General features: G+C 31.3%; 2 protein-coding genes across 7 annotated transcripts in view; one reads left to right on the forward strand and one right to left on the reverse strand.

The window, feature by feature from the left end:
• Pex2 (peroxin 2) overlaps positions 1-23,974 on the forward strand; it is a 36,737-nt gene that overhangs the window by 8,620 nt on the left and 4,143 nt on the right. The window contains exon 3 of one of the 3 annotated variants that reach the window (XM_070315545.1): positions 19,728-19,837. The exons of 1 other annotated variant lie outside the window; for it this stretch is intronic. The gene's annotated coding sequence lies outside the window, so the exon portion shown is untranslated. Of the gene's footprint in view, positions 1-11,899; positions 11,918-19,727; positions 19,838-23,974 lie in introns of those variants that run through there. One more of the 3 variants, XM_070315546.1, reaches the window with a different exon arrangement.
• Positions 1-23,974, reverse strand: part of Bicc (protein bicaudal C) — a 32,048-nt gene that overhangs the window by 3,009 nt on the left and 5,065 nt on the right. The window contains exons 1-13 of one of the 4 annotated variants that reach the window (XM_070315526.1): positions 15,707-16,219; positions 15,423-15,605; positions 13,682-13,751; positions 7,983-8,062; positions 4,558-4,773; positions 3,501-3,740; positions 2,984-3,202; positions 2,312-2,615; positions 1,614-1,991; positions 1,219-1,317; positions 876-1,126; positions 404-635; positions 167-286 (exon numbers count right to left, since the gene is read on the reverse strand). In XM_070315526.1, coding sequence (XP_070171627.1) covers positions 167-286; positions 404-635; positions 876-1,126; positions 1,219-1,317; positions 1,614-1,991; positions 2,312-2,615; positions 2,984-3,202; positions 3,501-3,740; positions 4,558-4,773; positions 7,983-8,062; positions 13,682-13,751; positions 15,423-15,431 — 2,218 coding nt within the window. In that variant the 5' untranslated portion in view covers positions 15,432-15,605; positions 15,707-16,219. Of the gene's footprint in view, positions 1-166; positions 287-403; positions 636-875; positions 1,127-1,218; positions 1,318-1,613; positions 1,992-2,311; positions 2,616-2,983; positions 3,203-3,500; positions 3,741-4,557; positions 4,774-7,982; positions 8,063-13,681; positions 13,752-15,422; positions 16,220-23,974 lie in introns of those variants that run through there. The other 3 variants (XM_070315525.1, XM_070315523.1, XM_070315524.1) reach the window with 3 other exon arrangements.

The raw sequence follows: 23,974 nt of genomic DNA on the forward strand, positions 1-23,974 counted from the left end.
AATTGTTTTTTGGCTGTGAAAATAACTTCCTGTTTTTTTTTGGTTTTTTTTTTATATGAATGACTTTACATCGTTGCATGCAAATTATTTGACTTTCTATCCCCCAGTAGAATAAAATAAAATAAAAAAAGAGAGAGAAAGTGAACTGTCCATATATGCAACATACCAGATATTAATAGCAATATTTTGCGTCTCGCACCCCAAGCGGTAATCCCGATTTCGCAGAGATCCTTCTCTGTCAGAGAATGAAACGTAGACATGTCCACCTCGTGAGATGTGAATAGGCCTGACGTATGAAAAAAAAAGCCGTTTCGATTTTTTCATACAAAAGCAAGAAGCAATGCAAGCAAAGCAATAGGAGCATTCGATAAGCGATGTATGATTGTAACTCGTCAATACTCACGTATATACTTCTCCAAACCGATGCTCGTTAGCATACTAGCCAAATCATTAAAACGATGCGACGATGTAATTTTGTTCAAATGAGAGGTCGGTGTGTGATCTATATAATTTGATGCCATCCCTATCTGTCCAACGCGATCTTTGCTCGAGATAATATTACCGAAATCCATCTCGGTATTGAACACCGGCGTGGTCGGTTCTTTCCACAAGTCTGAAGGATGTGACGTCAGCTCCTGTAAAAAATTCTGACATCATCATCTCAACACGATTATTGGCTAATAAATATTTCAATATTCGATTCGTCTCGCCAATAAATTATTAAAAGCTCTATTAATTATTTAAAAAAAAGTAGCGTTTTATAAACGATTTTTTAATATCGAAAAAATATCTATATGAATCCTAATAGATTTAGACTTTTATAAATCTTTATTATTGATTTAATTGCTTAAAACATCAAGGAGTCTTGTGGTTACCTTGCTTAAGTCACTCATAGTTAAGGGCGGAATACTCTGGCTGAGGCCATAACCAGACCACGCGGACGTCGGTACGCGAAAATCGTTGTTACTCGACTTGTTTTGCACGGCCTTTGTGGCTAATAGCTTCTTCTGTTCATAATCGAAAGGCGTGAGATGTTGCTGCGCAGCTATCTCGAGTGATTTTTTTTCGCAACCAGGTGCACGTCGATCGGTGACCGGTAATTCTGATAACATGCTGGATAAATCCGCTAGAAAAACAATAGAAATTTATTATTATTCCCATAAAGAGAGATTGTTGCTAAGCACTAGAGATTGTGTTTTCTCAAAATATTTAACTTACATAAGTTAGGAGTATCCGTAGGATTGACTGGTGAAACGTTACGAGGACTGATAGCAGGACTAGATAGAGAGCTAGAGACGCTGCTTAGTGAAGAGTAAGCTGAAAACGAATTCATAAATCGGGTAAAAATCAATTTCAATTACGACGTGTATCGTAATATCGACCTTTATGACAAAAATAATATCAGAATCATAAATTTCTTTTTCAGTATTGAATTCTTTTAGTATTAAATTACATAACAATGTTGTAAAGAATTGTCATAAAAATACTTTCCAGGAAAATACGCGTTTATGTGATGTAACAATCAAAAGGTGAAGAATTTATTGAATATTCGTGAAAAAATTGAAATTTGTAGAAATGTAGAACGTAGAATAAATCGAGGACTGATTACTTACCACTGCTACCTTCTTTGCTATCCGTTAAATTAGCGTTGAAACCGTGAATATTAGAAAAGTTGCTCGATATGCCGTTAGAGTGATAACCGATACCGGAAGGTATCATATGATTCGATAATCCATGGGGGCCATGGGAAGTTCCCATTAAATTGTTATGCAACATGTTATGCTGCGTCGACAGCAAGTTTAAATGAGGATAGGGAGAATACGCACAGATGGGAGGAATATAATGTGTAGGAAGATTCCAGTGCGACGGTAATCCTATGGAATTCGGCGAGTGTGAAATCGGTGACATACAATACGACGGATTCTGTGTGTTTATATTCAACATACTTGAAAAGCTATCTGTCACACCACTCATTAGATTGTTGTTGACGCCTAATTACAAAAAAAAGAAAGAATTAAGATAATGATATTGATAATTCTCTTTTTAAATTCTTTTTTAATTTACAATTCATTCGAGATACGAATACAATTCATTTTCGTCAAACCACGACTATTATACGGAAACATACACAATTATAGAGACAAAACAATTTTGCTCTGAAATGAATTTACTGAAGAACTTATTGAAATTTTTATTGAATTGAACTGTATACTTTGGGACACATCTAAAAATCTATGTTACTCGGATAGAACATTTTTATTATCTGTTGTCACTATTCTAATTTTGAATGATTTTAACAAAGGATACTTACCAATATCATTATTATTATTGCTTTGGAAAACACTGCCAGCGTTCGGAATGTGATACATAGACGGTATCTCGGCATGAACTCTAGGCTCGTCCAATCTCAACAATTGTTTTCGCGCTTCATAAATATTACTGGCGTTTCTCTCGATTCCCTTGATAATCACGGAAAGTGTGCTTTGTTTCGGTTTATGCCGAACATTAATAAACACATCCAAGGATTGCATTAGTTGGGAGATCTTCTCAGTATCCACGGTAGCGGATATAGAATCCTCCGGCAGATCAAACATGAGTACTAACGGTAACGATCCCTATAAAAATACGTTGTTATATCATTTTTTTTTAATTATTCGCAGAGAGAACCGAAACCGTAAAGATATAATATTACGTAACATATATAAACAATTATTTCGGAATTAAGCGTCAAAAAATGTATACTATTACTTATTTGGAAGTCAATAATTATTACGAAATCTAAGAAAAAATAATTTAAAATTATAATATAGAATGGAAAATAAAATTTAAAATTAAAAATTACAAATGGAAAAAATGACATTTAATAAAACTCTTTATTATGAAAAAAATAAACTTGCTTATATACAATTTTAATACCGAGAAAAAAGAAAATGTAAAAGTTGAAATTAATTATGGAATCTCGGATGTAAATTTATTTGCTTACCACTAACTGTTGTCGAGCCAAATAAACATTATGTATACCGCCAGTGATCGTGACATTGCTTTTCTTGAGGCTGGGTATATTCGGATCGCCGGCATCGGGAAACATAATTTGCGTGGCGGTACGCTGCATTATTATCTTCAGATTGCTGCTCTGTTTCCCTAGTACGATGCTATGATGTTGAGGTGAAATCTCCATCGACATTTGTACTTGGATTTGACTCTAGGAAAAATGAGATTTTTTGAAAATGTAACAAGAGAAAATATTTACAAATTTTTTCATATCAATTTATCGCAAAAGAAAAGAAGAATAAAAATTAATGAAGATAAATCGACGTAAATAGATTAGAAAATATTTAAAGAGAGCTAAATATAAAACAATGATTATACAAGGCGCTTTCATGCTTTTGTAGAAAATCGAAAAAATCCCAAGAATTTAATTTTTTCAATTTTAAGATTTGATTCTTTCAAGTTCTTAAGAGATAACGAATCGGAATCTTTCAATTATTCTTGCTACTTACAGCCAGATTTTTGCACATATAACGGATTAGCAGATTCGTTGCCTCCTTGACTTGGGAAACCTCCCATTCGCATCCCTTGACGACCACTAGGGTGGCGTGTAACTTCGGTCTGGTACGAAACATCACTTGCACATTGTACTTCTCCTGTATCTTTATGACGTAGGGTGAAGTGCAGTCCGGCATACTTTGCGACGCGTCCATTATAGGCAATTCGAATGAAAAGATCAGAGGTGTCAGATTCTAAAATACGAAAACGGGAATATACGAATGGATGTTTACAATATTACGAACGATCTTTCTTAAGGTGGGTGTACGTTAAAAGAACGAACAAGCAGCGAATGTAAATCTTCGTTGTTAAAATTCACATCTATGTTCACATTTGGCAAACAAGAGCGTGTTATTCATTAAGATGATTTATAATTCGCAGCGAAATTCGAGATGGAATTCTACTTATAATTTTAGACGTCCTGTAATAGAACAAAACATGTAAAACGAAATACATACATACAACGAAATGTACAAATTACGTATCGGAATGCATATATATATTAGATATACGGCACATAAAATTATAAATAAAATTCTATTTTGAATTTTGTTGCGATTGCAGATAGTTTAAAGTGGATTTTACAGAATATTGACTCGTTCGTTCGTTAACGCTGTTCGTTTGTTAGTCATTCCTAACCCACCTTTATAGAAGACTTTTTTCCAAAAATCCTCTATTTTTTATCCATGAGATTTATTTTTTATTACATAACACACAATATAATACTCAACGTAACATTAAATGTCTTGGTATTTAACACACACAAACACACGCCTGAAATAAAAGTTCTCAATTAACGTAACGTATAATTAACTGAGAAATAAGATTCTCTCCGATTTTAATACATCAAAACATTCAATTTTCAATCGCATATAGGAGAATATAAATTTTGCGGATTTTCAAAAAAGTAACTCTTCTATATTTATCAAAATTGCAATCGATATTCATACAAAGTGTATACTTTCTGTAACACATCCTAGACATATATACGTCATAAATAAAGAAACTCACCCTAACACGTGCACGGGCGCGTTCGACACTCTCCATTTCACCAGCGATAGAGACTTGATTGCTCTTGTCCTGGTGATTGCTGCGGTTACTGTCTGGGAAATGGATGTGGCAGCCGGTTTCCTCCATCACTCGCTTAATTGTCAGACCACCCTTGCCGATGATGTGCGAATGATCGGTGTAACTAACATCCAGTTTCATGGTCACTCTGTTACTTTGCTGAAAGCAAATTTGTAAGATTGACCGTCTGTTTTCAAATTGACATGCAACATATTTTTATATTATTAATTCTATATCTCTATCATCAACTGTAGTCTGTTTGATTCCGCTAGTTCGATTGATCATTAAATATTCTTGGGGTCCTGCTCTTGCTTTGACGAAAAATAAAAATTACCGGCGCTGCAAGAACCGTGATTTAGAATTTATTATTATTAATAAATATTGAAAATTAAAAGATCGTATCACCTCAATGACAATAATTTCTGATCAAATTGTCAATGAAAGCGATATAGTAGATAAAATTTTCGATGATAAATTTATATCGGTGGTTAATATGTTTTTGCGTGTGATGAAGAGTTGAAGTGAAATGAATTCTATTAATAATAACTGGTCGACGAAATCTTTGCGGAGAAAAGAGAACGTTACTATTTTTCCGCAAAATAAATTGTTATCGATAGAAAGTACGTGTTCTTCGGTAGCATCCTTCTACGTTGTACTTATTTATCCGACCATTTATATGCGCATTATGTTTCGTATCTTCGCCAATTTCGAGATCGTTGACTCTGCATGCGTGAGCCCCTCGAAGCATATCATGTGCCGGAGATATGCCGCGAAAAGACCCGAGTACGTGCGATTTTAAATATCACGTGGCCGAGCATTACATAAAGTCACGCGATTACATCGCGCGATCCGCTGTCGTGCAATTTCCGAAACTTCTTCCTGACTCTATAATGCTTCTTCTGCGAAAGACCAGAAATGACCAGAATATCTCAAAATATCCGATATTTGCGATGATAAAATTATAATACACAAGAATTTTTTTTTTTTTTTTTTTTTTACGATTGGATATCAATAACCAATCAACACTCTCTTTACGAAAAAATAATAAGATGACGTTAACAAATCCGATGAAAATTTACAGCTTTTTCATTTGACGAAATTTTGTCAAAATTTAAATATAATTTACACAAGTCTCTTAAATTCAAAGATAAGTTATAAATGTTGTAAAAACATTTTTGCACAAACAACGGGATATATTAATTAATTAGATATTTGATCTGCTTTGGTTAAAATTTAATAAGACCATATAACGTTCTTGTCTATGCTCTGTCATTTTACATATGACATTTCGTATATTCAGCATAATTTCGAAAATGTAATCAGACGATGCGATTGCCGAACTCAGGACGTCGGCATCCTACATCAGCTCAAAAAGACATTGGATGTGCACGCACGTGTTCGGGCTCTATAAATAACAGCGTGCTATTTACGCGCCATTCGCGATCCGTAATTAGCGCTATGTATATAATGTCACTATCTCACTGTTTTTGCATGCTTGACACGCGCAAAGCTTGGCGTCTATTTTAAAATACATAGAACCGCGTGTGCGATGCAAGAGAAAAGCGGATCAAGCGAATCACGGAGAAAGAGGATGATTCTCGTGCCCGAAAACCGACCGTGGAATTTTATTTTTGTTTCTCAGCAGAAGGTTATATGTGTTCCTGCCAACCACATCTTTCTTCGCGCTGTTTCGGTCTCTGTATATTCGCGTCTCTGGAACGCGCGCGCATGTCGGAATGCACGTTAACAGGAATGCAAAGTAACAGGAATTGATCGGTATGGCCGGCAAAAAAACGACAAGTCCAGCGATTTAACGGTAACAGAACGACGTCTCGTCGCATCGCTTCGTAGTTCTTTAAACTGAAGGGAATACGTGTGTATATGGTACAGACGACAAGCAGTAATCCAAGTCGCTCTTTTCGCAGAACTTTAGAAAATAAATTTAAAAATTGCGAAATTTAATTTTGCTTAAAATTGCCTTCTAAATCTAATATTAATGTAAATCATAAATTGTCTACCCTACAATTTAAATTCGAATGTAATCTTTTTCATTTCAAGATTCTCATTTTCTCGAGTTCTTAAAAAAGTGAGCGCGTTAAATATCTAATCAAGATACTTACGCTCTCCTGTTGTTTTGCAATAATCTTTAGCCTCTCTCGCTCTCTTTCTCTCTGACGCACGCCTAAACATTCAACGATTCGCTTTCTCGCCTGAAAATTCGTGACCGCGAACGACGCATAAATAGAAAACATTCTTCCTGCATGATCATGCAGGAAGGTAGACGGGAAGGACGAGAGTTCCTTCCTTTTCGCTCTACCGCCCATCACTCCCTATTTTTCTTACTTGCGACACGCGTCTGATAATTAAGCAGAAACGTGCATAAAAAAATATGCAGAAAAAAGTAAAAAAGGCGATCACAAACCGAAGAAGCTGGTTTGAAAGTCTAACGACCCGACGCGCCGAAAACCTGTCGAGTTAAACATCGACAGCTACTGATTTCACTCGCGATCAGATGAATAAAGATTTAAAGATTAATTAATTATTATTATTATTCTTATTTACACGCATTAAACGCGAAGATCTATAAAAAACTTGTCTGTTTTTGCCATCTTTCATCGGCATCTTTTTTGACAGATATAAATATATATCCTTATATTCGTAAGACTTGTATAAGTTACACAACGCTTATTAGATAATTTTTCTGATTCGCTATCTTAAATATTTTCTGCTTTATGAGTAACATTCTGATTAAACTACATTAGGATCATTCCGAATATTCGACATATAGTTGTGTAAAAATTATCTTATCTATCTTTTCAATTTTCCAAATTTTCCGCAATTTAAAATCGTACTTTAACTCTCTCGAAAACGTATCATAAAATCGAATTGAATGTATTCATTTTTGCCACTTTTGTGGATATAATACAATTGAATACAATCGAAGTAAAAAAAAAAAATTGAAAAGAAAGAAACATATGTCCCGTCTCTTATGACGTGTAATTGCGTACGAAACGTCGTATTCCCGTATCGCGAGACAAAAGATTACACCAGTTGAAGCAATTGTTACGCTGGAAATGATAAGGAAAGATTTCAAAATCGTTTGATATTTGCAGTTTCAATATTCGAGAAATTTCCTTTGTACACTGACATATTTTTTCAAAGGATTTCTATTACGCATAAAATAAAATTGTCAACACTATCATTCAGTCACGTTACGCGTTTTGATTACTGATATGCATATCAATAACATTATGCATAGATAATAAATCTATTATAATATATTCATATTAAATATTTTATCGATATATATATATATATATATATATATATATATATAATATGTATATATATCGAGGGATATGACTTACCCGTGTGTCCAAAAGTTCCATTATTTTTTCCTTTGCTGCTCGTACGTCATCTACTCGACCTGCGACTTTTATATGCGGATCTGCGAAAAAAAGACAGAAGGTTGAATCGCAATGATGGTCGCGTGGAAGTATTGTATAAGAGTGATGACATATCACGCCTTTATTACACCAAATAATCAATTATAATTATCCTCGTTAATTACACGTTAAATTCTATTCCGTCACTGTAAAAATAGATGATAAATAAAAAATAATAACTCTTTCACGTAATAAATGTATTCCCGACTCTCTTAAAATGTAAGGCAAATTCTTAAAAAGGTATTTTTATATTCTCACGTATTTTTTTTTATCTATGTTTTTCAGATTAATTATATAAGAGAAAAGAGAAGGATATCTCTCGAATAATTTTAATCTTTTGAAAAATTCAAATCATCGGTAAAGATTTCATCGACGATGTTTTCACCAATATTGTTTCATCGATAGCGAGTTTAACCGACAATATGTTATCATCGATATATATATATATATATATATATATATATATATATATATATATATATATATATATACATATATATTTATCGACTTGTGTGTACCATCGGAAATGTTTAGTTTGTAACGAGTTGAAAAATTTTTTCTCAGGACGTGCGAAATCATTCCCTCGTAAAGATGACGAACTTATTACTTGCCTGATTAGATGTACAGTTATGACGTCATATAACGCTAATGTAGATTCAATAAAAATATCGATAACATATTGTTGTTGACATACAAAAATCGATGAACGTTTATGTTGATGAATTTATGTCAATGGGTACGCATATCGTTGGTCAAATTTGGTGTTGGCGAAATTATATTGGCGAGATATATCTTTTTTCATTAATGCAAATGTAAAACTCCGAAAAGTTATAATGCGTAGAGCCACGAAAATAATAAGACGTCACTAGAGAGAACGACAGAAGATCTTTTGAAGTCACTTTTAGTATTCGCGAAGCGCAGGCGCGCTTCTTCCTGAATGCAAGGCCTTCGACTAACGTGTTCCAAAGTCGAGTATGATGATGCGTCATGCTCGCTGCATAATAATCGTGCGTACACGTTTCGCTATTCGTTTCTTATCTCTCATGTATACTACTTAATAATTTATCTATTTATGGTGATTGAAAATTAGATATATTAATTTTTAAACATTAATAAGCAATAAATTTTAACCATATTTAGAAATGCTTGATTATTAATAAAAAAAAAAAAAAGAAAAAAGAAAAAAGAAAGAAAGAAATCGAGTTTTCCCTAGTAATTATGCAGTTACCTAACACTAAACATTAAAAAATTTTCATGAATGATGAAATATTAATTTTAAGTTAATATTAAGATTTATTCTAATAAAAGTTGGATTGAATGTTTAATTATTAAATTATCATTGTTGTTTTTTCTGTTGAAATTTTCTAAAATTGGTAATTTATTGTGAAGTTTCGGTCAAAATATATTCGTTACGGAAAATCTCTCTGGTAAAGAAGCAAAAATACATTGTAGAAACTTTGCAATCAAAATAATGATATCATATGGTCTCATTAGTATTTTTACGTTATAAAATTTGCTTTTAATCTTGCGTTCTCTCTCTCTCTCTCTCTCTCTCTCTCACTTGAATAATAATTATATAAGAGATATCAGGCGGAAAACAACACGATATATATCCCACACTGCTGTCTTGAAAATCGCAACGCGATTCATTCTCTTCAATCATAAACGCTTTGATGGCTCTCGAAAATGCCACGTAAGCGCGATCATCTATCAGCTCTCACAACTATTCAGATTATTTTTAGAATCGACGCGACGGATTCTTCGGCGCGAAACTTTAAGGCCTGACCTGACCTCTTTAGCTGTCGTGCATACAAGGTCGATGAGTCCTGTTTGCACAAAGCGATAAGGAATTGTTATAATAACAAGAGCGAGGCAGGTGCAGGAGGCTCGTCTGATAATTCGAATGATACAACGTGCATCTTAAATAGAACATGTATCACTATATATTTTGATAAATTTCCGGAAGAGAAAACTGCATACGAAATTTGTACGGAGAAAAAACAATGATAATGTTGAAACATACAAAGAGAAATTATGATAACAAGCAAATGAAAGTAAATTATAATAATTATTTAACAATACATTATTTGTGTCTGAGATTCAATAAGAACCATGTTTTATATAAAACAACAATAATGTATGATAAAATAATGTATGATTTACAAAAATGGATATTAATTATTGAGCCATTTAATAATGATGCTTTTGGACGAGAAAAAAAATTGCGTATTTATAAGAAAAAATATTTTTCTAAATTCGTTCCAGCATATGTCTCTTTATATTATCAATTTGTTTTATTGGCTATTTAGCGTGCAGATTTCCACACACACACACATACACACACACACACATAAGAATCATCCATACTCTACAAACTTAAAATGAATTTAATTGAGCGGAATAAAGCAATTCCCCCCGCGATATTTCCCCTTACCGATAATCTTATAAAATAAAATTACCCAATCTCGGTCGAGAATGAAACTAATCAATGTGATGAAACAGTAATAATATGGAGTCACGCGATATCTGGTTTTGGAGTCTTTTGAGATACTTTGTAAACAAGAAAAACATGCATTCCTCGATATCTATGAACTAACAATAAGAACAATTGCGACATAGCATATTCAAATAAAAAATTCGCTATTTATTTTATAATAATCATAATCTCTCCGATTTCGAAATAAACGTAAGCTTCTTATCTCTTTCCTTTTTTGTTATTGTTGGTTTTAAATTTTCAGAACGTGTAAATTACGAAGATATAAAATTTATCAAATAATTTAGTAGCTAAATTGCGTTTTTCTAATTAAAAGTTTACTCAGATATGTAATTTCCATTTTTGCTTCACTTTTCTATTAATTTTATTATGAACCATATTCGTTTGTTCCGCGAATTAGAATAATATTTATTATAAGTCCTAAAGCTCTAGATATAGTTTTATCGCCCGAAAACAATGTGGCTTACGTGACTCGAGACACATACGCGAGGAAAATTAGAGCGGTTGCATGATAATGATTGACGCTTGATTCAATCGTAGACAATTATTCAGCTAGTTTGACTCGACTGGAGTTTTGTTGATCTTGCTATGGAAAATATACGATGGCTGTTTCGAGAGCGGGTCGAATCGCGAGAAGATATCCTATCGCGGTACGGGCGAGATAACTCGATAATACATCTATTAACCTTGAGTACGTATGTTGTGAATCAATTTGACCCAATCGTTGCCTGAAATGTAAAATCTACTTGTTGATAAAATCACGAGACTGTACATTAAATTAATATGTAGAGTTTATGAGAAATATTAAATTTTTTTTATAATTAAAAATTAATTATTTTATTAAACTGGATTTATATACGCATGGTTACAATCAAATCTTTAAAAACCTTTTGATTTCTGGATTATATATCGTATTAATTATATCATTTGTTAACATTTTATTTTGGAAAACTGAAAAAGAAAATTTATTTTAACTTATTGTTGGATGAAATTTTTTTTTATGTTATTGAAGTGATGGTAATCTCAATTTTATTTCATATACAATATAAAATTTATGCAAGCATGAATACATGCATAAAAAAATATCAAATAATCAATAGATCCGAGTAACATTTCTGTAAATTCTGTTTGCGAAGTTTAACGACACAGATTCCTGCCGGTCATCGACGTTTCCGCAATTACGTTCGAGAATTTATTAGAATGATCATAATAAAACTTGTGAATGACTCATTAATAATCCGCATCATACATTTACATATATATATGGAATATTTCTTGCGTTCTGATAATCTGAAATCATGACGAACAACAAGATATGCGAGTTTATTTATACTAAATTACATAGGTTGCCACACGTGGATTCGTAAAAGAAAGAAGAAGCAAACGAGAAAGAACGATAGAGGGGAAGGAGAGAGATGCAACAGCTGTTTAGATCACGAAGGATGAATCACGGAAAAATTTCCACGAAGTCCGATCGAACGTTGGTTTAAATTTAAGCGAACGGTGGGATCGATTCACGTAATTTATTTGCCAAGAGATAAATCAAATAATATCTCATAATTGATCTGAAACAGATTCGGACAACTGACTAATCAATCGTAGCAGGAGATCTGTTTGAAATCCTCGAATATTTATCGCATCCTTTTGCAATCAAAGACGGAAATCGTCGTTTCCTTATATGAAAACTTTTAGTTTGGTGATCCTTTTCGCAATTATTTTTAATGAGTTGTTACAAGTCAACAGGTTGTTAAATGATTCATGACTAAAATAATATTACGGAAACATATTTACGGCTCTCTCTTTTGTTTAACTATCTTCTTTTCTCTTATGAATCTATTAAAATTTTAAAACTGAATTTTTTAGTAAAATGAAAAAAAAAAAGAATTAAAGCAAAAATTTCTATCAAAAATCCAGTTTTTATTTTGGCTTTAATTAAATAAAATTAATTTAAAGATTTTCTGCAAATGGTGCAAATTGTTTCGGCAATATATGATTACACAGAACATCGATGACAGAACTTTAAATAGCGATCGTAAAGCAAAGTGCGCAACTCAGCTGACATAGAGGCACGACACCCATTCGATTGACGTAATCCGCGAATAATGACGCGAATAATGTTCGACTATGAATCCGAATGTAATAAATTCGGCGAAGGGCGTAAAAGATGATTTTTGCATTTCCTATTAGTTTTTCAAGGACGAGTGACACGTCGGGAATCTTAATATCGTATCACCTTCGAGTTTCTGATATTTCCGCTAGTGTGTGTGTAGTTTCTCTTTATCTTCATTGCCACGTGGAAAATGCAATTATCCTTCGAATTCATGAATACTTTTAGACAAATTTCGTACGAATTTCAGAAAAGAAACATTAGTTTTTTTAAACCAGATTGCCCCTTCGAAGATTATTATTCTTCACAACTTTTTATGACTTGCTATTAATGACTTTAACAATAATCTGATTATTAAATTTGAAACTATAGAACGCTTAAAATTTCTATTAAAAGTTCCTTAATATTAAATAAAAAACAATACATCATTGTTCGATTATACATATTTTATGCATGTGTTTCCACTTATTGATGTCGTATGATGATGACGATGTTGTTGTTGTGTTAAATTAAATTGAAATGAATCAGTCATTTTAAAAAAGACATTGCTCTCGAGTTCTTATTAATCAGAGAAAACGTGAAAAAGATATTTGCTGATATTAAGGCAATGATATTCCATTACTACACATACACACACATACACATATGATCGTATGATTACTGCAATTAGACTAATAATTAATTGTAAGAGATAGTAACATCTTCTTTACATACACAAATTCATATAAAGTAAGTAATGTAAATGAAGATCTTACTTTTCGGCTATTAATGTAATTAGAGTAATTATGAATATAGAAGAGAGAAAGCCACACTATAAACTGCCGTCTAAAAGTTACAATATTTTTGAAGTAATTGCTGACCGCATTTTGTATATATACAATACATAAAACAATAATGTTATACGATAAAAAACTATTGTAAATATATTTTTAACGGATTCTTTTCTAATATGTATAATCGATAAATGATGCATTGATTGCACTGGATTTTATCAGATCACGTGTTTGATAATTCTCATACCTTTCTTCGATTTTGCTCCGATCTTCAGTCGTGATGGCCACGTAATGAGGGTACTCGTTCTTTCCATAACCTACAGCAACATGAAATTGATTATATAATTAATATTATCTACTAAATGATCTCTTTTAGTGCTAAGCAAATGCGTGCTCATGTGTACGCTAACTTAATCTAATTAAAAAATTCTGGAAAATTCAGAGTATTTTCAGTTGTTTTTTTTTCCTTTTTATAGATAAATTTTAAAATTGTTTTAATTTTTTAATTTAATAGACGAATGATGGATTACATATCCTTTATCTCTTCTAATAACTTTTTAATTTTTTTATAATGTTGAAATAATGAAAATGATGATAATTCATCATTTAAAAAGCACTTATCAACTTTTTGTATTATTTCCTTTTCTCTGTGTAACTTTCACGAGTATTCCATCTTTTTTATATGTAGCTTCTAGTCATCAAAAAAATTACACATTAAATAACGGTTTTATATATGAAAAAGAATAATATTACTTATATGAACTTTCGAGATTTTTTTATTTTTTTTATTATATATATATCTTAATCCTAAATAAATAGATTTATTTGTAACTGCGAGAGTTTTTCGTCGTGGATAAATATTATCGGATAGTCTCCATACAGCTACAAAATATAGAAACTAGTATATTCTTTAATTAATCGACTGATGTTAAAAATTGTTTAAAAGGTCTAAGCAAATTTAAATTATAAATCTTAGAAGTATTTAAACTCGCGGATCATATGATGAAATAATTTTTCTTATCTGTCAATTTCAATCTTCATCTTTATTTCGATCGAATCTCATGCAAAACTTATAATTACTATAATATTTAATATTTTATTTTTTCAAAGATTATAAAATAAATTATGATAAGCAATCAAATTTTTATTTAAAAAAAAATTTCTAGAATTGTCAAAGATTCCGTTGTATTGCTAAAAATACATTTGTTCTGCATATAATTACTATCTTTAGACAAGTCTTCATCTGCTTAAATTATTAAGCTCTGACATCTTCTTCTAAGTTTAGACAAAAGATAACTATATTTTTAGACACGAATGTGTGCATATATATATATATATATATATATATATATATATATATATATATATATATATATATATATGCGCGCATGCGCATTTGTTTGTAACTTTTAGATTCAAAGAAAACTCGAATCAGTCACTAATGGAAAAGCAGTTTGGCCTATTGCACAATACAAAAGTACAGGCAATAGAAACAGGAAATAGAAATTATCCACCAATAGGAGCAGGAAATAGATATTATTCCCTATTCCTATTGGTGGATAATTTCTATTCCCTATTCCTATTGCCTGTTCCTTTGCATTGTGCAATAGGCTTTACATTTACAACTATAAATCTCTAAACACAAAACCATAGAAATTAAAATCGTGAATTATTCGACACACTGTTCTGTAACTCTATATAAAATCAGACCAAAACTGATTGAAATTTAGAATTAATATTTGTGAAATAATATTATTAACTTTCCAAATCCATACATAGATATATTTATAAATCATATTTAGTTTTACAAATAAAGTTGCTCAATTTACAATATGAGATACTGTGCATTATTTCCGATATAAGAAGAATAAAGCTGAAAATTGCGCGAATGAGCATGTTGCTAAACACGAACTGTAATTTGTAATCCTCAACTGTCGACTATGAACTACATTTTAACATTTACTTCGTTTCTATAAATAAATCTTTACCACGGTCATTTTTGTCTTGGCAAGTCGATGGTAGTAGATGACTTATTGAAGCCTTTTCAAAGAATCGTTGTAAAAGTAGAAAGATGCAGGCGGAATTTGGTTGTTAGGGTCGTAAAAGAAAGCGACCACGTTTGGCATCAATTATTGTTAAGCCTTAAAAAGGGAAAACGGCGTTTTTGATTTCTAAATAAAGAGAAGAATAGATCACTGATAACAATAACTTGGTCATTTGCAGTAGGCACTGAGATGCTGTTAATCACGAGTGAATTGAGACATAAATTTACTTTCGCTCTAGTCAACGTTAAACAAAATGGAAAATCTTGGAAAGTCACGTAGTTGTCAATCCTATTGAAGTTCCACCTCACGATGAATAGATAATTCTCTCTGCGAGTTTGTCGACCTCACAGTGTCGATTTCGACGACGTGAGGAAAAAGAACAATTTCCAGTCGGAGGCCCTTATCGAAGAGAGGCCATCGATTGATTTTCAATTCTGATCGTGATTATATCAATCGCGACTTCCAGTAGTGTATCACTGTACTCCACTTAGCTGTCACTCGATGCACTTGAATCACTTTCTAAACGTCACGATAAATAAATCTGTCATGTGAAGTAGTCCCTTTATCTCTCCCTCTCTCGAACTTGTTTACAATTGATTTGAGATTGCACGAATATTTGAAGTTTTTGAAAAAAATAACAAAATTTGAAGGATTTCAAGATTACCACGAGATCACCGATGCGAAAGCGAACTGACTGACTGACTAACGCGAGATAATATAATGGTTCGTCTGGTCGACTCCGTCTCCCACTATTTCATGATTTACCCCTCCCTCAGTCACGACTTCACTTGATTCTTCACTCCACATCGCTTACTCTCTTGTGGTCATTGTGATCCTGCCCTCCCTTCTCTTTCCATCAGATCTTCCCTTCCCCCTCTCTTCCTCTACCTTTCTGTGTGTGAATCCACGTATTGCATTGAAGATACTGTTGTTCGTTTGACTTTAAAGGACGTATACTTTCGCATCTACGTTACTTTACATAGTAATAATCTAATAGACATGGTTACAAAGTTTTTAATCGTTTCGACCTATTGTAAGTTTTTGAATTTTCGTCTTCTTACTTTTAAGATTTATATTTTAATTACTAGAAATTTTTTCTTATTTATTTCATCATACGTTCGTCAAACGATTAGTAATGAATCATTAACTTAAACTTAGCGTTAAACCATTATAGACCAAAATATTACAATACTTTTTGTGTTTTGATAAATTTTTTGTCGCTTAAAAAATTGTAAGAACGGATTGTTTTTTTAAAAATTCATCCAGGAAGACTAATTGCAATATTTTTCATTACGAACATGTAAATTTATATAAGCACATTAACATAGTAAACATGTGTGTGGTGTCGACTGAAAACACATAAATTCTGTGGAATAACATAGTGAATCATATACCGATCGTGTCATTGGTTGAGACGCTCGTATATTATACGTGTGTTTATATCAATTGGTACGCGATAACTTTTAAAATTTATTGCGTGGAAATATTGTTCATTTTCAATTTCTTTTGCTTTACATTATTAAATTTACACATTATTTAAACTTAAAAACATCGAATAATAAAATAAAAATCGATTTTTTTTTTTTTTTTTTTTTTTTTTTTTTTTGTAGAAAAATCTAAATAAAGATATAGTTAAATGGCGTACACAAGATAATGTAGTATTTATAATATTGCAAATAACGGAACAGAAAAACTTTATAGATTCATACATATATTTCGTATAAACATAAAATATCAAAATTGCAACAATTAGATATTATGACTATTTTCTCCGTGTCTTTTTTGTGAACCGGTTAAAGTGAAAAATAGAAATAAAAGTAAAAGTAGAATGTAAAAATTAAACGAGCATTCAATCTTGACATATTTGGTATTTTGAGAAAAAGGACGGTAAGCTTTAGATATGAGTATTACCCGTTTGTGAGATAAAGCATTGATTTATGAAAATGCCAATGCTCTATCCTCTACAAATACCTATATATCCTTCTAGAAGAAAGATAATGACAAAAGTTCGGTTCTTTTATCAAAAGAGAAACATGTCTTTTTAAAATATCTTTTCTAAAACTTTCTATTTTAGAGATAAAAAATTTTATATTGTGAAAACAGGAAAGATAATACCTAGCAGATATAAGTTTTGAACCAACAGGGATAGCGTAGAGTACTGCAAAATTTATTATTTGTTCTACAAATAATACGTTATTTAAAAATATATCATACACAAATTCACAATCATATCTACGCGTACGATGCAGCAATAGCAGTTCAAAAATCAACTTACGAATCTTTTTATAAATCAGGTAAATTCGAAAACAGGATATACATCTGCATGCAATAAAATCGTACTATCTATATAAATAATCGTGAAAAATGACCGGGAGAAAAAGTAGCAAAGATCTTGTAGTTGGATCAAAATTCAAATAACTTTTTTGTTCGTATATAATTTTCATGCCATAAATCTTTCACGAAATATCTAAATTCTAAATAATATAAAAACATTACTTTTTTATTTTCTCGCTTTCTTTGTTTATTTGCTATAATAATAAATTGATTATCATCTCATCATCAAAACAACAACGGTTTGACTAAAGCAGTAAATTCTTTTTCTTTATATCTATATAAATTTCAATAGTAAAGTAGTTATATTTTATTAACATATAAATATCGCTTTGATATAAGAAAATCTTCCATATTTATTATCTCTCATATTTTTTAATCGAAAAATTTTTCTTTTATTCTGAGTAAAAGTATAAAAATACCATTTAATCGCATGTGTATTGATTGCACAATAAAGAATGAAAGAAAATTGACAAAGACATTTAAAATATTCTCATTCTTTAAATAACTTTCACTTTGAATGAAAGAGATCCGTAAAATATTTTGAATTTTTATTTTAAATAATGTTTAAAATGTTTTCCCGAGTCATTATTTTTGCCTGATAAATTACCTCACGTACTCTGTCAATTGTATTTCATTTTTATGGCTACACTTTCTCATTCCTCAGTGTCTAGACCCTGGATCAATCTAGAAAATCTGGAATTCTTAAGGATTTCGTTTTTAAAAAATCAGGAAATTCTTATAGAATTTTATTCGAATTTAAGGAATTTTTTCAAAAATTCTCTCTTTGATTATTTTGTTCTTATAATACGAGCATCAGCAATCTGATTAGCAAATGATTGTGAATTATATGTTTCAAATATATTAAATATATTTACTTTTCTTTTTGATTATATGTTCATTGTCATAGCAAAAAATACTGAATACAGAATACTGAGTATACATTTTTTATTGTAATTCTTATAATTAATGATAGAAAATGAAAATATTATGCAAATGAAAAATGTTTCTCTTACAAAAGTCATTTAATTCTTTTCAGTACATTTTTAAATTTAATATTTAAAACTGAAGTGTTTATTTTATCTTTATATGAGTGAAAAGCGTTAAAAAATACACACCGAAAAAACTTATTTCAAAAAATTTCATCTAAAAATTCTCTAATTTTATCTAGAATTTTGAACAAATTACCTGAAAAATCATAGAATTCCCAGGAAATTTTTTTATAAGCATTGGATAGACACACTCTGCACTTCAAACAATTTCATCATAATATAAAAATTAAAACTCTATAAATAAATATCTCTCCTTAAGTCTATTTTTATTTATTTGTTTTGATTTTATGGGGGCTTCTCCGTTATTTTTAAAACTCTATATTACATAAAAATTCGAAACTCTATATTTCCACGTTTTTTGTCACTCTCGAAATTAAATATGAAAACTATAAGAATGTTACGTTAAATATTTTAAAAATTTAATCTTTATTTAAACGAAAATTAATAATATAGTAGTAATAATAATATGGTAGAAATGCAATCCCTGACATCATATAGAATAAGATTGTTCCGTTGTGACTTATGTTAAATTAAAGTTAAATCTTGGAAAAAAATATAACTTTGTTTTGATATAAGATTATATCAATGCTAAATTGATTGATAATTTTATCGGTATCTTGAAGTTTTAATTTTTATATTTTTTCATTTTTATTGTTATTTGTGATATGATTTATATTTATAAATACTTCACAAAATATCTTTTTTTGAACATCGGAAGGCGTAATTTTGTTTTAAAAATATGTAGACATTATTTGTTTGATCCTGTCATCTACATTGCTACGGTTACGTTATGGTGCGTTTTATTCTCAAAATAAAATAACGAAGATTGAAATTAAGCGTGTAGTAGTATATATCTTTCTTCCAGTAAAGTTACGGAGACTATGCAAAAAACGAAATTATTGACGACAGACGGCATACGGGACTCTATCTTCAGCTTGCATAAGTTACTGATTAAAGAATAAATATGTACGAGGGACGAACCGATATAAAAATATTCTTTATAATCGCATATGTATCGATTGCACAATAAAGTTGATAAATGAAAGAAAATTGTTTTCATTCGTTAATGAATATTTGGTGATAGTCTTAATTACGTAAATTTATGTAGTGTTGAACGATTCTAGAAAATGAAAATGTAGATTCACAGAATTTTATTTTCTTAAATTTTTCACCTGACTTTGCAATTTCTTTAACGTACTGATCGATGCAAACTAAATTCATTTGAGATTTACTTGATATATATTCGCAATAAACAATTTGAAGAAAAGTTGCTGATTTTACTTAAAGATTTAATCTATTAGTGATATGCGGTCAGAGTATTTATAATACGTTACTGCTGCATAAAATGTTGACTTATTTTATGATTGACCGCATTTCAAAAACACACGTAAAAGATTATCACAAATTTTCATTGACTTAATCACTAAAAAAAAAAAAAATAGATTAAAGTATACATATATATTTCTTTGTGCAATAGATATCTTGTTTTAAAACAAGATAATATTTGTTGTTTTTAAATATATACGTATTAACGGAAATTATACTGAAAAAAATTTAAAAATTTAAATTTTTTTTGTTTTTATATTAAATATAGAATTGTACAATAGTTTGTGTGTACAAAGATGATCTCTCAATGTATTGATAAATAATCAAAATCTTGATAAATTAGTTTCCGGCCTAAAATATTCGGAGTGCTTTCAGGCTACGCGTCGATTTGTTATCGCACATTGTTATCACCGTGTATATTGCGGCCGATTGCGCATATGATTTCAGCGAATTGCAAATTTAAGTCGACGAATCAATATCGAAAGGCTGCTCGATTGAAGATTATGAATTATGTAATATTCCGTGTAAACGTATGTTTGTGCACATGTATATTAGATTGAACTTTACGAAAACGTAGATAAAAAAAAGTGACCTCTATTAAGCTAGCAGGACCAAATCAGCAGAATCAAATTGGACCTATCAGATTATTTAGTACCCATTTTGTACTAATTTGTACCAATAATAATAATTTTGTACCTCGTGCCATTTTCAAAAAAACCGTGGCGCTGCTACCATCAAATTAAGCTAACAGGACCAAACTAAAACAAAACGAAAAAATAAAAATAAGACCAGAAATTGAAAGGGCTGAATTTGTACTAATTTGTACCACCCAAATAAACTCAATATATTTAGCCCTTATGCTTAAAATAACCCTCAATTGAATTTAGCCCTATTAAACTCAAGAGTAAAGTACTCTTTCCAATCAGCAGAATCAATCGCTACTTATACACTGGACGCGGCATAATTTGTACCGCCAAACTGTGAAGTTTCAAATTTTGTACCTCCGCCGTTCCTTCGAAAACTACCCCCGACCCCTCTCAGTGTCAAGAGTAAAGTACCTTTCGCCACGAGCAGAATCAATCGCTACTTATACACTGGATGCGACATAATTTGTACCGCCAAAATGTGAGATTTCAAATTTTCAAAGGTACTTTACTCTTGAGACTGAGAGGGGTCGGGGGTAGTTTTCGAAGGAACGGCAGGGATACAAAATTTGGAACTTCACATTTTGGCGGTACAAATTATGCCGCGTCCAGTGTATAAGTAGCGATTGATTCTGCTGATTGGAAAGAGTACTTTACTCTTGAGCTTAATAGGGCTAAATTCAATTGGGGGTTGTTTTAAGCATAAGGGCTAAATATATTGAGTTTATTTGGGTGGTAGAAATTAGTACAAATTCAGACCTTTCAATTTCTGGTCTTATTTTTATTTTTTCGTTTTGTTTTAGTTTGGTCCTGCTAGCTTAATTTGATGGTAGCAGCGCCACGGTTTTTTTGAAAATGGCACGAGGTACAAAATTATTATTATTGGTACAAATTAGTACAAAATGGGTACTAAATAATCTGATAGGTCCAGTTTGATTCTGCTGATTTGGTCCTGCTAGCTTAATAGAGGTAAAAAAGTGCGGGTATGCACGTTTAAATTATTATTCAATTGATAAAACGAACGAATATCGAGCTGATAAACAAATCGCGAGTTATAGCATCGATGTGCATTGATTAAATATATTTCGCGAATTTTATGGAGAGGAATATGCAGAATATTTGAATTTTTTGCGCGTTTGTTTTTATCTATAGTAATCGTTGGCATTTTTCTTAATCATTATATATTTGAGACAGATTTTAAATAAAAATTGACATCAACGAATGAATTAATTTAAAAAAATTTCGGCGATTATATATATATACTATTCGTGAATACTTAAAAGTTTCGAGCTGTTTGCAGCATGTCACAAAATTAATACGCCTACCTTAGCTTACCGGAGAGGCAATATGTACACAGGCATTAATTAGTGAAAATCAGACTAACAGGATGTAATATTCTCGCTTATTGTTATCGACAGCCAGCAGCGGGATCAATGATTACACTGTATCATTATAATTAACGTACGTATTGTCATAAAAAAAGAGATAGGAAACAACGTAATCATCACATTTGAAATGCCTTATTCTATATAACGCTTATTCAGAAAAATCTTCACATATATCGGCGATAATATCGGCTACGTTGGCATATATAGCGATATGTAATTACTTAAAAGCGGAGGAATGGAACGGCGGGAAGAACGCGGTGCCGTTAAAGCCGCTCTATAAATAATCGTCCCATGTATTTCCAGTCCCTTTACGCAACTTGCAGCGACGATAAGGATAAGCGCGAACATTGCCTTCATTTCTTCAACGCGTGCGATCTTCCCGTAAAATTTTAGCTCCTTTCTTATCCGATTTTTTGACAATACGCTGAAATTTCTCATCTGCTGAATAATTTTATTGAGTAAATATATCTTCCTTTTTGATAATTAATATTAAAAAAGGTAATTCAGAAGGATTATTTGTATATAAATTATTAAATTCAATCGTAAAATTTAAAATAGAAATGAAAATATAATATCAATATTATATAATTAAGTGAGGCTTAAAATCATAAGAATTATGCGATATATTTATTATAATTATGATTAAATTTTTATATATCATTGATGTGTAAATCTAACAATTTCGTCAAAATTATTCCATCTTGCAACTTCGACGAACACTCTTCTCTCATAGTTAATTTGAGTTTAATTAGATAAAAATGTATTATTCAACCGTCGAGACACTTCCTGTTAGTGCGATTACGCGATTCCTCAATCATACCTCTCATTTATGCGAGAATCAAGCGCGATTCGTCAATCGGTTATCTTTATCGATTTATCGGATGAATGAGAAAGACAAGGAGAGTAGACGGAGAAAGTATTGTCGTCCGATCCGTAAACTTCCTCCTGCAGGCTCATTTCGCTATAATCGTAATTTCGAGTTACGTTATCACACACGACGAAGAGGAAGACGAAGGAGAGAACGAGTTCCTTTGCGCGCTCACTCAAATTTCTCCACGTCGTAATCCAGATTTTTTTCATGCGTTTTCATCGCGCTCGGGAAATTAATTGCTACTGATTCTTCCGCAAAAAGAGTTATTTCATTTCGACGGTCATTTTAATGTTTTGATTTGGATAACAAATGTCTTACAATTAGTAGTCGTCAATTTTGATTTAAGAAACTTGATTTGTATTCCTCTAATCCTTTGGCATAAATATATACATAGGATTTGTAACTTCTTATATTTTATATTTCTTATATTTCTATTGTATTTATAAAACTTTTTCCCCTTGCAATTTATCGCCATAATTTTCTCCTCTTCTACTATTAAGATATAATCATAAAAAAAATTAGACACATGCAAAAGATCAAATGAAGAAAAAAAAACAAAAAACGAATTATTAATTAAAGCAAATTTTATAATCATAAGATACGACTCTGTGCAAAAAATTGCATTCGATGATTGGGTTATCGAAATATCCAAAATGAAAAAGTTTGTGTATTGCTGCTATCAGCGAAGGAATCGTGAGCAATCGCGGTTCGTACGACGTAACGCAAGTTATCGCGAGTTGCGACGCATGAGGTGAGGATATGTAAAAATAGCCTCTTTCACTTTCGCATAATCGCAAGGTCAGTGCGACGCTGCCTCGATGAGGAGACAGTTTGCCTGCGTCGATATAACTTTAAGCGCGATTAGCGAAATCAGCCGAGAGTT

This window comes from Polyergus mexicanus, unplaced genomic scaffold (genome assembly GCF_030449975.1).
Source record: "Polyergus mexicanus isolate NDT 795.1 unplaced genomic scaffold, iyPolMexi1.0 SCAF_2, whole genome shotgun sequence".
Taxonomy (NCBI): domain Eukaryota; kingdom Metazoa; phylum Arthropoda; class Insecta; order Hymenoptera; family Formicidae; genus Polyergus; species Polyergus mexicanus.